At 41.1% G+C, this 13,703-nt stretch overlaps 1 protein-coding gene across 1 annotated transcript; it reads left to right on the top strand.

Annotated features, from left to right (window-relative positions):
* The first annotated feature begins 3,895 nt into the window (after nucleotides 1-3,895).
* smug1 (single-strand-selective monofunctional uracil-DNA glycosylase 1) lies at nucleotides 3,896-8,663 on the top strand. Its single transcript, XM_049471926.1, has 3 exons — nucleotides 3,896-3,982; nucleotides 5,223-5,523; nucleotides 7,148-8,663. The coding sequence occupies exons 1-3, from the start codon at nucleotides 3,957-3,959 to the stop codon at nucleotides 7,673-7,675; spliced, it is 855 nt and encodes a 284-aa protein (XP_049327883.1). The 5' UTR covers nucleotides 3,896-3,956; the 3' UTR covers nucleotides 7,676-8,663.
* Nucleotides 8,664-13,703: the final 5,040 nt, after the last annotated feature.

The following is a 13,703-nucleotide window of genomic DNA, read 5'->3' on the forward strand; positions in this document are numbered from 1 at the left end:
CTAGGTGCTTAAACATTGCTGTAAGGATCTGAGGATCTTTTTTTATAATTGTATTTATTTTTTCCCATTTTATAATTTACACAGCCAATTACCAACTCATTTATTAGGACCCCAACACCAGGAGAGTGAAGACTAGCTCATGCCTCCTCCAACAGCTGTGAAGTCAGCCACCACCTTTTTTTAAGCTTCTGCTGATGCAGCATTGCTATGTAGCATCACAGTGCGCTCGGAGGAAAGCGTAGTGACTCGGTTCCAATACATCAGATCACAGACGCCTTGTGCGGCAGACATCACCCTTTAGAGTGATGTGGGGAGAGAGCACCCACCCAGATCTACCCACCCAGAGAAAGCAAAGCCAATTTGGCTCCGTTAGCTGATGGAAAGGTACATGAACAGGATTCGAACTGGCGATCTCCTAATCATACTGGTAGGGCTCAGTCCACTGGACCACTTGGCGGCCCTGATCTGAGGACCTTTAATGCAGCATACATTCTATGCCATGCACAAACTTATTTCAGAAGATTAGCTGTAGCAGTGAAAGAATCACACCAGTAAACTTACCTCATATATCTTTTGGGCATTTACCCACCACGAGCAATACAGGCAGAGGTGGTGCCTTTATATTCCCTGTTATTTCTAATATAATATTACAATCTGGGGGCATTATCAATATATCACTATCACTATCAGGGAGCCAGTATCAATATGCGTGAGAATCACAGACCTTACATAAGGGGTGAGATGTCTGATGTTAGATAATTTTCAGTTTTGGCATTTCAACTAATTTCAGATTGGTTTCTTAAAACACTGGGTTAGTTAGTCCGAGACTTATATACTCAGGTTCAGCCAGCTGCCAATGAGGCTTTCAAATGGTTGCCCATCATTTTGGGCACATCTCATACCTGCAGACACGTACCATATCACCTGGATAGTAAAACACTGTGTATCAAAGTATAAAGAAAATTGTTCGTCTTGTCAAAAGTACTGATTGGAATCCAGCCATGTGTTGGAGTACTTTATACCCCTTTAGACCATGTTTAGAATTAAGTATGGTGACGTCAGTCTCATGTGGTCATGGTTGCGATAAAGGGCACAATTCTCTTGGTCAATGCTTTTTTATGTAGAGAAAAATCAAAGATTTAAAGACCCTTTAGTCTATGCTTTGGCCTCCCATCCGTACGAAAACACCATCATCCCTTTACATACATTTTTCATAATATAGAGATACAAGTAAATAGGGGCAAAAGCAGATGAACTAATTAGTTTTTTTCTAAATGCATTTGGACAGTGAGCATTCATAATAACAATATTAACACAGTCCTGGGTCTTCAGCTGCAGAAAATCCAGTTCTGAATCCAAAACAAAGATCAGGAGGTCATAAAAAAGGCGTTTGAGGGTCAGCTGTGAAGAGCACAAGGACAGGGTCAAAGCTGGGCTAAAGGCCGACCTTTCCTAGATAGAACGATGAAGAGCAGGGGTGGCATGTGGCTTGAGAAGAGACCAAGATGGAGGTCAAAGAAAGTACAGTTCAGTGTAGAGAGGTGGGTTATGAACGGCCATCTATTAAACTGCATGACAGAGGTTGGGTCTGAAAACAAAAAAAAATCCTGGTCAGAGTTTGTGTTAGTGTGAATTAGAAACTGAGTAGATACACTAAACGGTTAAAGATATAAAGTAAGTAAAGAAATAAAGTTTAGTTTTGTACAATTTTTCAGTGCAAAAAAAAAGCATCAACTAAGGGTTTGGACCCCCTTAAGAGTTTTGAGGTCTTAGATAACTTCCAAGACCTCCAAAATAAATTAGATGACTCTTTAAACTTTGTGCCAACAGTTTCTAAGTGACAATGGGCTCCTCTAAGCAGCTACCTAACATACTGAACATTATCATAACTGATGCCCTCAGAACAGAAGACTATAAGTTGATAGCAGTGTTTCAGTCTCACTTAGCAAGACAATGACTCTAAATGGTCAAAGTTGCATCAAACTGAACATTTTGACTCTGAATTTTGACTTTGGAATATGATCTACCTGACCAAGCTAGACAATCAGTATGACCAAGCTTGACCAAAATATTATACACATATATCACGCTGGTCAATAACTGGTAGTTTACCAACATTTTTCTGGATGACCAGTTTTTAACCACATTAACCTTTAAAGATCAGCTTAAATCACCTGAAACTAGCTACCATGAGAAACCCCTGATAGCAAAGAAGATAAATAAACATTGAATGACACTGATGTTTTTGATGTATTGCATCTTTTAAGATGGAAAAACAACCCTTAAACAACCTGTCAAATATGCATAAGTTAGTGTTGAAATTCTGACATTGAATCATTTATTTAAAAGTTTTGAATGGTTTAGGATCTTCTATAAACTGCTCCCCTTAAACTATAATAATAGCTATTATTATAACTATTATTATATTTAAATGCAAGAACACAATACATGTTTCAGAGCATCATTTGTGTTGGGAAGAGGTAGAGTTTGAATACACTAAATATATTTATTTGAGTAATGCTCTAAATCCTATTATCGCAAGAACTATTCCACTAAGTAAACAACAACAAAAAAAGAAATGCAGGTCAATTAATTCGAGATATTTCAAGATTTCAAGAACATTGAAAGTATCCTCAAGTGCAGTTGCAAGTGCAAAATGTGCATTAAAAAATACATTATGATGAAACTGGCACTAATTTTTTTTTTTATAATTTTATTTCTAAGTTTTCGCATTTTCTCCCCAATTTGGCACCCAACCCACTAACTAGGACTCCCCCATCACTAGTAATGCCCCAACACACCAGGAGGGTGAAGACTAACACATGCTTCCTCCGATACATGTGAAGTCAGCCACCGCTTCTTTTTGAGCTGCTGAGCAGCATCACAGCGCGCTTGGAGGAAAGCGCAGCGACTCGGTTCTGATACATCAGTTCACAGATGCCCTGTGCTGCAGACATCACCCTAGGAGTGATGTGGGGAGAGAGCGCCACCCAGAGAGAGCAGGGCCAATTTTGCTCTCTATGAGTGCCAGCAGCTTGATGGCAAAGCTGCATGAGCAGGGGTTCGAACCCGCGACCTCCCACTCATAGTGGCAGCGCTGGACCACTCAGCGTCCCAAACTGGCACTCATTAGGACCGCTCTATGAAAGGAAGACTAAGAGCTATCTCTGTTGCACAGGATAAGTTAATCAGAGTTACCAGCCTCAGAAACCGCAAGTTAACAGCACCCCAGATAAGAGCACCTAATAAAAAGCTTTTGTCCCTAATGGCTTTTTTTGCTTACTTTTACTATACTTTAATTCGTTTTGAAACCAGTACGTTTACATGTTTACTTGAGTAAAAAGCTACACAGAAGTATTTTGTAATGAATGAGTAATGAATGTGAATTCTTTTTACATATTTGGATACATAGATTAAATTTATTTCAGAAACGGGAATAAACGTAATGTAAAGAAGGAACAAAGAGCATTGTTTCCTTCCACAAAAACATGGAGATCAAGTGTATTGGTTATACTAAATTGCCCAAAGAAATGGGCAATTGAGGTACTCTGAATTGTCATTCAGTGTGTGGGTGTGCCCAGATATAGTTTGGCTTGTCCTGGGTTAGCTCCTCTGTGCCTAAAGCAGTCCTCCACTGCACTTCACCACTGTAAAACCTCAGTCACTGCAGTAAAACCCTTACCGTTTACCTTTAGTTACGTTAAAAATCTGAGAAATTTTACACACATAACTTAAGTAATTCCTTTAGGTAAGGGAAAATCTTCCCATAAGGTTTATTTTACTAAGAGATAAACTTAAGAGATTCTCTAGAAATCTCTTAAAACTGTGTTTATGCAACTGGAAACTGTACTTTAGCCTTTAGCATCCTCCAAAAACAGAAATACGGGCTGAACTACATCTCCCAGAATGCAGCGCGGCGCTGCAGCCTCTTTGTTGCCGGAAAGCTCCGCTCGAGAATGATACAGCCGCGTGATAATCTCAGGTAACTGCGATTTCTGCGCATAAATATACATATAAACACTAATTAAAGCGATAGATGCATTAAAAAGCTCCTCAGTGTCTAATTTAGCCGAGTTTAGTCGTGACTTAACGAAACTCTAGGGAGCCTGGGTGTCGGCAGCGAGGACCCAGTCACTCCCAGTCAGTCCGGCTATAAAGGAAAACTGGGAAATGTCTCTTTATACTGGGATAGTTTAGTTTAGAATGGCTAATTAATGATGTTTAAAAATGCAAAACGCGTTTTATCTAATGCTTTATTTTAATGAATTTGATGTATTCAAGTTCGAGGAAACATGAGCTCTGCTTTCTGTTGAACTGAAAGATTTAAAGAAGTATAACAAATTATTATTAATGCTGTTAAATACATCTATCAGAATAGCATATGTAACAGCTATAGCAGTTATTTCAAATATGAAATAATTCTACTGTATAAATCTCAGATATATTAATGAGGAATATCACATATTCTGGAAATACTGAAGGCAATAGTCCTACAATTAGGTAATAAATATATGAAAAAATAGAAAACAAGGGTATTTAGTAATCTGTGGTATTTTAGGTTTGGTCTCTGTTGATACAGATTAAAATTTAACAGCTGTTAACTGGAAGCCATTCCAGGTTAATATACCTCATAAAGCTGACTGAGAAAATGGTAAAATATTTTCTAAGCAAAAGTTGCTACTTTGAAGGAATTAAAAAAAATATATATATATATATATGTTAAAAATAAATGTTTTTCTTCATTGTTTGTATGACTTTAGTATTAATCTACAATGCAGTACATTTAAAAATAATGAAAAAAGACTGAATTTAAGGTGCTGTTAAAACATTTGACTGGTACTGTATGTAATATTTGATTTTGGGAATGCTGGTCATCTGGCTGGGTCTAGCTGAATAGATGGGTAACCAGAACACTTGTACTACTACTTTATTACACTTCATATAAATTAATATTCTGTTGTTTATCATTTTCATCTTCTAAAAAATACAGATTCCAGACTTTTATTATAGTAAAGTTTCTGCTCTTCTAATTAGGTAAGATTGTAATAGATTACCTGTGCTTTTATTATAGTACAGATTCTGCTTTTAATTTATGTAGATTATGAATTTTTCTCAGTCCGGTCATGTTTTTAGAATGTCAAAGCGTAATAACTATTTCATAATGACTATAACTTTTGAGCAAGTACGTTTAATTATTTATAAACAATTCCATTATCGCACAGGCTGGAAAATGGAGACTGGGGCCAAGAAGGTGAACTCCAAGCAGTGACCGCTGGCTCACTGCCAACCCCTGGCAGCTTCCCCCAGAGCACCACAGCGGCGGGCCGTTTTCTCCGGGCTGAGCTGGACCTCAGTGCTCGACTGCAAATGCTGAACTTTGGGGAACCGGTGCGGTACATCTATAACCCTCTGGAATACGCCTGGGAAACACATCGCTGCTATGTGGAGAGGTACTGCCAGGATGGACAGAGCATCCTCTTTCTGGGAATGAATCCAGGGCCGTTTGGAATGGCCCAGACTGGGGTAAGAGAATCTCACACTCACTGAATAGGGAAAATACACTTTTACAGAACTTCCAAAGGTATTCAGACACATCATTAATGTGTGAGCTTAGCTACTTTAAGCTACTTTAAGCTGCTGAAGTTGTTCAGTTGTATTTTACAAATCAATGAGGTTTGTTTCAGCTTTATTGTCACATAACAAGCGTACAGGTATACAGGTGGGTGAAAAACTTGGGTGCAAGTACCCTCTTATATGCTTCTCTTGAACTATATTTACAAGAAAGAATGTAATAAGTCAAATAACATAGAAAATGTACAATTAACTTAGCACTATACATTTAGTCCTTTTTTTTCCTTTCATACTGCAGTTTAGAGACTAAGCTCACTATAGAACTTCACACTGATTGATTTGTAGAAAGGAATGTGTCAGATGCACCAGGTGTTCTACCTCCTTTCCAGAATCATATTCCCTGCTAACGCTGTTGTGCCCTGCAGCAGAATGTTTGTAACGGATAACCCTTTAGATTCCTTTTGTTTCTGATTATAAATAAGGGTTAATCTACAGTTACAGTAAATAAAAGAATCACCAACATAACTGTTGTACCCATATTGTTGTGTGACGTGCCTGCACAACAAAGGGAGTCGGCAAAACATTGCTTCATTTATCTCTTCTATTGCTTAATGGTCTAAAAGTCTAGACCACCGAAAAAAGTACTTTCACACAGCAGTTGATCATGACTGAACTGAAATGACTGATGGGCTATGTTAATATTCATGTAAGAACTCTGTCGTGGGGGTTTCTGAGCTTTGGATCAAACATCAGGAGTTATAGACGTGTATGTCTGGTACTCAAGTAGAGCATTATTGGCCTCTGTTTGGTTCTCTTTGGTTAAGTGCATCAACGTGGTGCTTCATGTTCCAGTAAAAAAATAGAAACATATTAATATTCTAAGATGACTCTTCAGAATCACTAAAGCTATGTTTACAAATCAGGTAAAAGAGGCCAAAATCCATTTTTCTCACCAGATCACCAAATCAGATTTTAGAACTGATGCTCATGTGCTAAACAGCAGCGCTTCACATGAAGTTTCGGTTTCATCGCCTCCAGAATCAGAGGACCTATTAAACAGTTGCATTGCCTGTGGCTGGGCTTATCACAGAGAATGCATTCAAGCTCACTGTAAAAATACCATGGTATTCATCCATGTCCACTTTTTTAGTTTGTGTCCTTAATTTCTTTGTTGAATATCTTTTTTACTTCTTTCTTTGATGCTGCAGCAGTGCTTTCTTGTGGTTTTGCTCGGCCATAATTAGATCTAATTTATTTAGAACCGAGACATCTATGGTACCTTACTATACCACCTCTGAACCCTTCCCTCACTGCTGTTGTCCATTTTACGTGCTTCTCCTTGATAGAAAAGTCACATGAATTCTAATCAGACTGTTCAGACTGAGCTACATCGCTGTGATTTTATGTATGTATCGTATTTCAGTATCACATACTGAAGTGGCACAAATTAGATTTTTGCTGTTCACACTGCCACACAGATAACACTTCATATTTGGGCCACTTTTACCGGCTGTGTGAATGTTCCAAATCTGAACACTTTTCACAAATCTGAAATTTTCTCTTTTTCTTTTTCAAGGTGCCATTCGGTGAGATCAAAGCTGTCCGTGATTGGCTAAAGATCACAGGAGAGGTGGGACACCCACTGAATGAGCATCCCAAGCGGCGAATCAGTGGTCTGGCCTGCACCCAGAGTGAGGTCAGTGGGGCACGGTTCTGGGGATTCTTCAGGGAGCTCTGTGGAGAACCTGACACCTTCTTTCGCCACTGTTTCGTACACAACCTCTGCCCGCTGGTCTTCATGAGCGAATCCGGAAAGAATCTGACCCCACCGGAACTGCCGGCAGCGGAACGGGACGCCCTGCTTTCACACTGTGACGCTGCACTGTGCCAGGTGGTCAGTGGTCTGGGGGTCTCGATGGTAATCGGAGTGGGTAAAGTGGCAGAACAGCGAGCTCGTAAAGCTCTCTCGGAAGTGGGCAGCACTGTACGGGTGGAGGGCATCCTGCACCCGTCTCCGAGAAGCGCACAGGCCAATAAAGGCTGGGCTGCTATGGCCAGAACTAAACTGGAGGAGTTGGGAGTGTTGAGTTTGCTCACCAAGTGACTGTTAAGGACTCCTTTCTTGAGCATTACTCAAACAGTGTCTGTGAACAGAACCATTTTTACCATACAGCAGGTTTGTACACTGTACTATACGCTGTATTACAGTGTTTTAGGGCCACTGTTAAAAAAAAAACAGTAGACTTTGAGAATAAAGTTGTAATATTTCAACAATAAAGTCGTAATAATGTTATACTTTCACCATTAAAAAATACTCAATCTCTTTGCATTAGACTGTTAATAGTATAAAGGAATATATTACAAAAAAAATACAGAGTATAAAAATGTACAGTTAATTCCGACTTTATTCTCATAATAGTTTACTATTATGGTCCTAAAACGCTGCCATAGATTTCTGTGCAGGGCAGCTGTAATAATCATTTTTGAACCTTTTTTATATTTGCTTGGTTACTTTTAATGAAAATATTCCGCTATTCCATAACTGCAAAAAAATTATGATTATTTGTTTTTATATGGAAAGAGAGTAGAGTCTCATCAGGATTTTTATGCTGTTTTGTTATTACTGTAACACCTTCATATCTCTAGAATGAAAATGTCAATTTCAGTTTTGTAAAATGTTCTTAATTTTAGTGTCTATTCATTTTACTGTTGTTATACTGGCTGGCCAAAAATAAAAGTCACCTCCAAGAAAAAAGGGCACACACTCTAAGATTTGTTGGACTGCCTTTAGCTTTGACTGCAGCACGCATTTACTCTGGCATTGTTTCAATAAGCTTCTGCTATTTCACAAGATTTATTTCAATCCAGTGTTGCATTCATTTTTTTACCAAGATCCTGCAGCAGCATTGATGATGTTAGAGTCTGACCGCTGCCCAAAGCCTTCTCCAGCACATCCCAAAGATTCGCAATGAGGTTGAATCCTGGTATTGTCATCTTGGAAAATGTCTGTGCCATCAGGGAATAAACAGATGTGTATAACTGATTTGGTTGCAGCACAGTGAAGGTTTTTGGTAATAAAACAGTGGAAACCATTCATTTTGTTTTTGTTTTTTCAGGATTTGTAATTTTTTCTGTCAACTGAAATTATGTGCAAAAAGAGAAAATACTGAATAATTTATTTATAACAAGGACTAATTCACTAATTAATATAGCAGTGTTAATATAGCAGTGTTAATAAAGCAATGTTCAGATTTTTTAGCAGTGGTGACCAGCCCACACTAAGGTAAATTCATGATTAGAATAACACTACTGAAGTAAATTTTTATGATTAGAATAGTTCAACTGAAGTACATTAATAATTAGTATATTCATACTGAGATATATGTATGATACGAAATACACTACTGAAGTAAATCCATGATTAAAATGGCCTTCTGGGGTAAATGTATTATCCTTTGTTGGTCTGCTTTGATATTAAAAATGTTAGTAAAACTGTAAATATTAGTAGTGAAGAAAAGGAAGAAAAAAAGCCTGTACAGTGTCATGTCATATTCTTTGCAATTTGCTGTCTCTGGGGTCGGACACTGCTGCTCATCTTTCTTTGTTATCCGTTGCAGTCTGAGACCTTGGAACACTGGCATCGCTCCCTCTTTTCCGCAGGGCACAAAAGAATTGCTATTGTTCTGTTTGTTTTCCTGTTCTCCATGACGATAGATGGATGGCGGCGGGTGCAGGTGGGCAGAGGGGCAGCGTTTTTCTGTCTGTCGGACAGGGTTTTGTGAGGGTGATGAAGAGGGGATGCACGAAAGTCTGCATTGCACCTGACACACACACAGACACACACACACACATACAATCACACACACACAATCACACACTAACGCATGAATGCACCTGCACAACCCATTCCTCCCCAGTTCTTTTTTATGCATGGTTCTGCAGCATAGACAGTAGCCATGTTATCAAAAACATGCTTTAGAACTGCAGTTGTTGGCCATTTTATCAGAGGCACCTACCTTATAGTTGCAATAATTGGCCATTTTATCACAACCTTTAACTTGACATTTCTTGAAATTCCTTATAGCTACAATCTGGCCATTTGATCAGAAACACCAGTCTCATTGTAAAACTGACCACAGCAGCATCTTCCACATGTTTATGTCTATGTCTTTGTCTTTCTTTCAACAATGGTTTTCTTCTTGCCACTCTTCCAGAAATGCCAGATTTATGGAGTGTAGGACTCTTCCCGTGAACATATTTTCCCACCTGAATTGTGGATTGCTGCAGCTCCTCCAGAGTGACCATGGGTCTCTTGACCACTTCTCTGATTAGTGCTCTCCTTGCTCGATCTGTCAGTTTGTGTAGATGCCCATGGCTTGGAATGTTTGCATTTGTAGAATACCATTAGTTTTCCATTTTTGGAAGATGGATTGAAAAGTGCTTCTTGGGATGCTCCAAGCTTGGGATATGTTTTTATAACCTAACCCTGCTTTAAACTTCTCCACACCTTTATCACTGACTTGTCTGATGAGTTGCTTGCTCTTCATGATGCAGTTTGTTCATTAGTGTTCTCTAACAAACCACTGAGGCCTCCACAGGACAGCTGTATTTATACTGAGACCAAAATACACTTAGCTGGACTCTATTAACTAATTAAGTTAATTTTGAAGGCAATTGATTCCACTGGAGACCTCGTACCTTATAACTAGAGACAGGACAGTTTTTTGGAAACACCAACTTTCAGCTACGCTGCAACCATTTTTCCAGAAATGTCTCCCTTAGGACTATAGACACTAGACAATCTGTCGGAAACATTGACCTTATAACTACACTATGGCCATTTTTTTCCCAGAAACACCTACTTTAACCATAATAAGCCTTTTAATAAACACTTACTTTATAGTTGCGGTAACTGGCCATTTTATCTTTAGAAATGCAGTCATTAGACATGTTATCAGAAACACCCACCTAACATCTACCCCCTTTTCAAACATTTAATGCAATTTAATTAGAACCACTTGCCTTATATAGTTACATGAACTGGCTTTATTAGCCACTTTAATGAAAACCTACAGCATAATTACATCTATTTACCATTTAATTGCAACCACATACCCTGTTACTACATTTATTGGTCACCTGTCATGGTCAGAACAGAATAGCAGACAAGCGCAGATACTGATAAAAACAAAGTATGTTTATTATAGAAATAAACAGATGTAATCAGGGTCGATACAGAAACAGGGGTGATCACCAGTAGACAGAGCAATGTAGACAAAACCATACCATAAACGAGAGACAGTCCAGAGTTCATACACAAGCAATCCAGTATCAGAGGTAATCCAAGAGGCGGTGGTGAAAGCACAGTCCAGGTCATACACAAACAATCCAATATCAAAGGCAGAGGCAAAAATCGGCGTCGAGAAACAAAAAGCAAGGTCATACACAAAGTAAACTGAGACAAGAGATAAGTAACGCTTTGTACGAGGATAACCTACAATACGTGGCGATGAAGTCTGTTTGGCGTGCACCTTTATAGTGCCAGTAATCAGTATTCGGGACTTCCTGGTGGAAGCAGGTGAGGTGTCACGTGATCAGGTGAGTGCGTGATGTCAGCGGGTGGTGCATTCTGGGTAGTGTAGTTGTTAACCTGAGAACCTCCGTTAGAGCTGGGTGTGGAAGGGACAGAGGAGCTAACAGCACCAGACGTGACAGTACCTCCCCCCAAGGGAGTCGGAACGGAGCCGGAACGGGGACGACCACGACGACGTCCACCCGACGGGCAGGGAGTACCGGCGGGAGGACCAGGCGTAGCCTCAGAGGTGACGGGCAGGCGGGGGTTGCGAGACTGGGAACCCCTACGCACCGGAGCCGAAGAAGAGAGTGAGCGCTTGGGACGCCCACGGGGTCTAGGAGCAGGCTTACTAGGGTGACGAGCATGAAATTCGGCCAGTAGAGCAGGATCCAGCACGTCACCGGCGACAACCCAGCAACGCTCCTCAGGGCCGTAACCCTCCCAGTCTATGAGGTACTGGAGCACACCGCCACGCCTGCGTGAATCCAACACCTCTCGAACCGCATAGGTAGACGAATCCTCCCCCTCCACTGCCGCGGGCGGCACGTCATCTGGAACACCCTCAGCAAGCGGACCTGGGACAAGAGGCTTGAGCAGAGAAACATGGAAAGAGTTATGCACCCTGTACTGAGCAGGCAACTCAATCTTATAAGTCACCTCATTAACCTGAGACAACACTTTAAATGGGCCAATATACTTGGGCAGCAGTTTCCTACAGGCCCCCTCAAACCTCAAGTCCCGGGTCGACAACCACACCCTGTCTCCGGGTTGGTATTGGGGGGTGGTACCACGGTGTCTGTCGGACTGCTCCTTATATTTCCGTAAAACCTCCGAGATTTGCTGATGCGTCTCCTCCCACACCTGCTCACTCCGCTTCATCCAGTCGTCGACAGCGGGGATCTCAGTGGACGACGCTGTCCACGGAGCTAACGGAGGCTGGTAACCCAGAATGCACTGGAAGGGAGTGAGACCAGACGTGGAGTTAGTTAATGAGTTTTGGGCTATTTCAGCCCAAATCAAATATTGTGACCATTCAGAAGCATGTTTAAAACAGTATAGTCTTAAAAATTTTCCCAACTCCTGGTTAACTCTTTCACATTGACCATTACTAGTAGGGTGAAACCCAGAAGTGAGACTCACGTGTACACCTAAATGTTCAAAAAACGATTTCCATACCCGGGAAGTAAATTGAGGACCTCTATCTGACAAAATGTCCTCCGGGACCCCATAATGTCTGAAAATGTGTGTGTATATAGCTTGGGCGGTCTGAAGAGCAGTAGGAAGAGCAGGAAAAGGGATAAACTTAACTCCCCTAGAAAATCTGTCTACAACCGTCAGGATAGTAGTGTAGCCCTCAGATTCAGGTAGATCTGTAACAAAGTCTACAGCAATATGTGACCATGGTCGTTCAGGAACAGGCAGAGGACATAGCTTACCGGCTGGAAGGGTTTTGGGTGTTTTGCATTGTGCACAGATAGAACATGAAACGACGAAAGTTTGAACGTCAGCTCGCATGGTTTCCCACCAATACCGAGCTGAGATTAGTTGTAGCGTACGTGTAACACCTGGATGGCCGGAAGTAAGGGCAGCATGTGCCCAGCTAATGAGCTGATTGCGAAACTGCTCAGGTACATAAATCTTGTGAGGAGGGCAACCCTCCGGAGGTCGTGTGTTTACTTGACTCTGCTGAATGAGGTCATCAAGTTCCCATCTAATGGCTGCTATTTTAACAGTGGGTGGTAGAATGTGTTCGGGTTCGGAAGCGTGGCATGTGTCGTCGGGGGAACTAAAAACACGGGATAAGGCATCAGCCTTAGTGTTACGGTTGCCTGGACGAAACGAAATAGAAAAATTGAATCGGGAGAAAAATAATGACCAACGAGCTTGACGGGGGTTTAGGCGTTTAGCTGTACGGAGATACTCTAGGTTCTTGTGATCTGTAAGAACGGTGAATGGATGTGTAGCACCTTCCAGCCAATGACGCCACTCCTCTAGCGCTAGTTTTACAGCCAGCAGTTCTCTATCCCCTATCCCATAATTACGCTCCGCTGGTGACATTTTCTTCGAGAAGAAAGCTACGGGATGTAATTTGGGCGGTGAACCGCTGCGTTGGGAGAGTACTGCTCCGATGCCAGTATGGGAAGCATCGACTTCCACAACAAAGGGTAGGTCAGGATTAGGATGTTTGAGAATGGGGGCAGAAACAAAGGCGGCCTTTAAGTCTTGGAAAGCTTTGTCAGCTTCCGGGGACCACTTAAGAATTTTGGTAGCATTCTTAGTCAACGCTGTAAGGGGGGCAGCTATGGTGCTGAAATCGCGTATGAAGCGCCTATAAAAATTTGCGAATCCTAAAAAACGTTGGAGGTCTTTGATAGATTGGGGAACAGGCCAACTAGTAACTGCGTCTACCTTCGAGTCATCCATAAGAACTCCCTGGGAGCTGATGACATAGCCGAGAAATGCGACTCTCTGAAGGTGGAACTCGCATTTCTCGGCTTTAGCATACAGGTTGTTCTCCAACAGCTTTTGGAGAACTGAACGAACGTGCTTAACGTGT

The sequence above is a fragment of the Astyanax mexicanus genome, chromosome 24, assembly GCF_023375975.1.
Source record: "Astyanax mexicanus isolate ESR-SI-001 chromosome 24, AstMex3_surface, whole genome shotgun sequence".
Lineage (NCBI taxonomy): Eukaryota > Metazoa > Chordata > Actinopteri > Characiformes > Acestrorhamphidae > Astyanax > Astyanax mexicanus.

Excerpts from the sequence above, each read along its gene's own strand:
- smug1 (XM_049471926.1), top strand. The coding sequence starts at position 3,957 with ATGATACAGCCGCGTGATAATCTCAG. Across the intron at positions 3,983-5,222 it reads CAGCCGCGTGATAATCTCAG|GCTGGAAAATGGAGACTGGG; the intron begins GTAACTGCGATT and ends ATTATCGCACAG. Across the intron at positions 5,524-7,147 it reads TTGGAATGGCCCAGACTGGG|GTGCCATTCGGTGAGATCAA; the intron begins GTAAGAGAATCT and ends TTCTTTTTCAAG.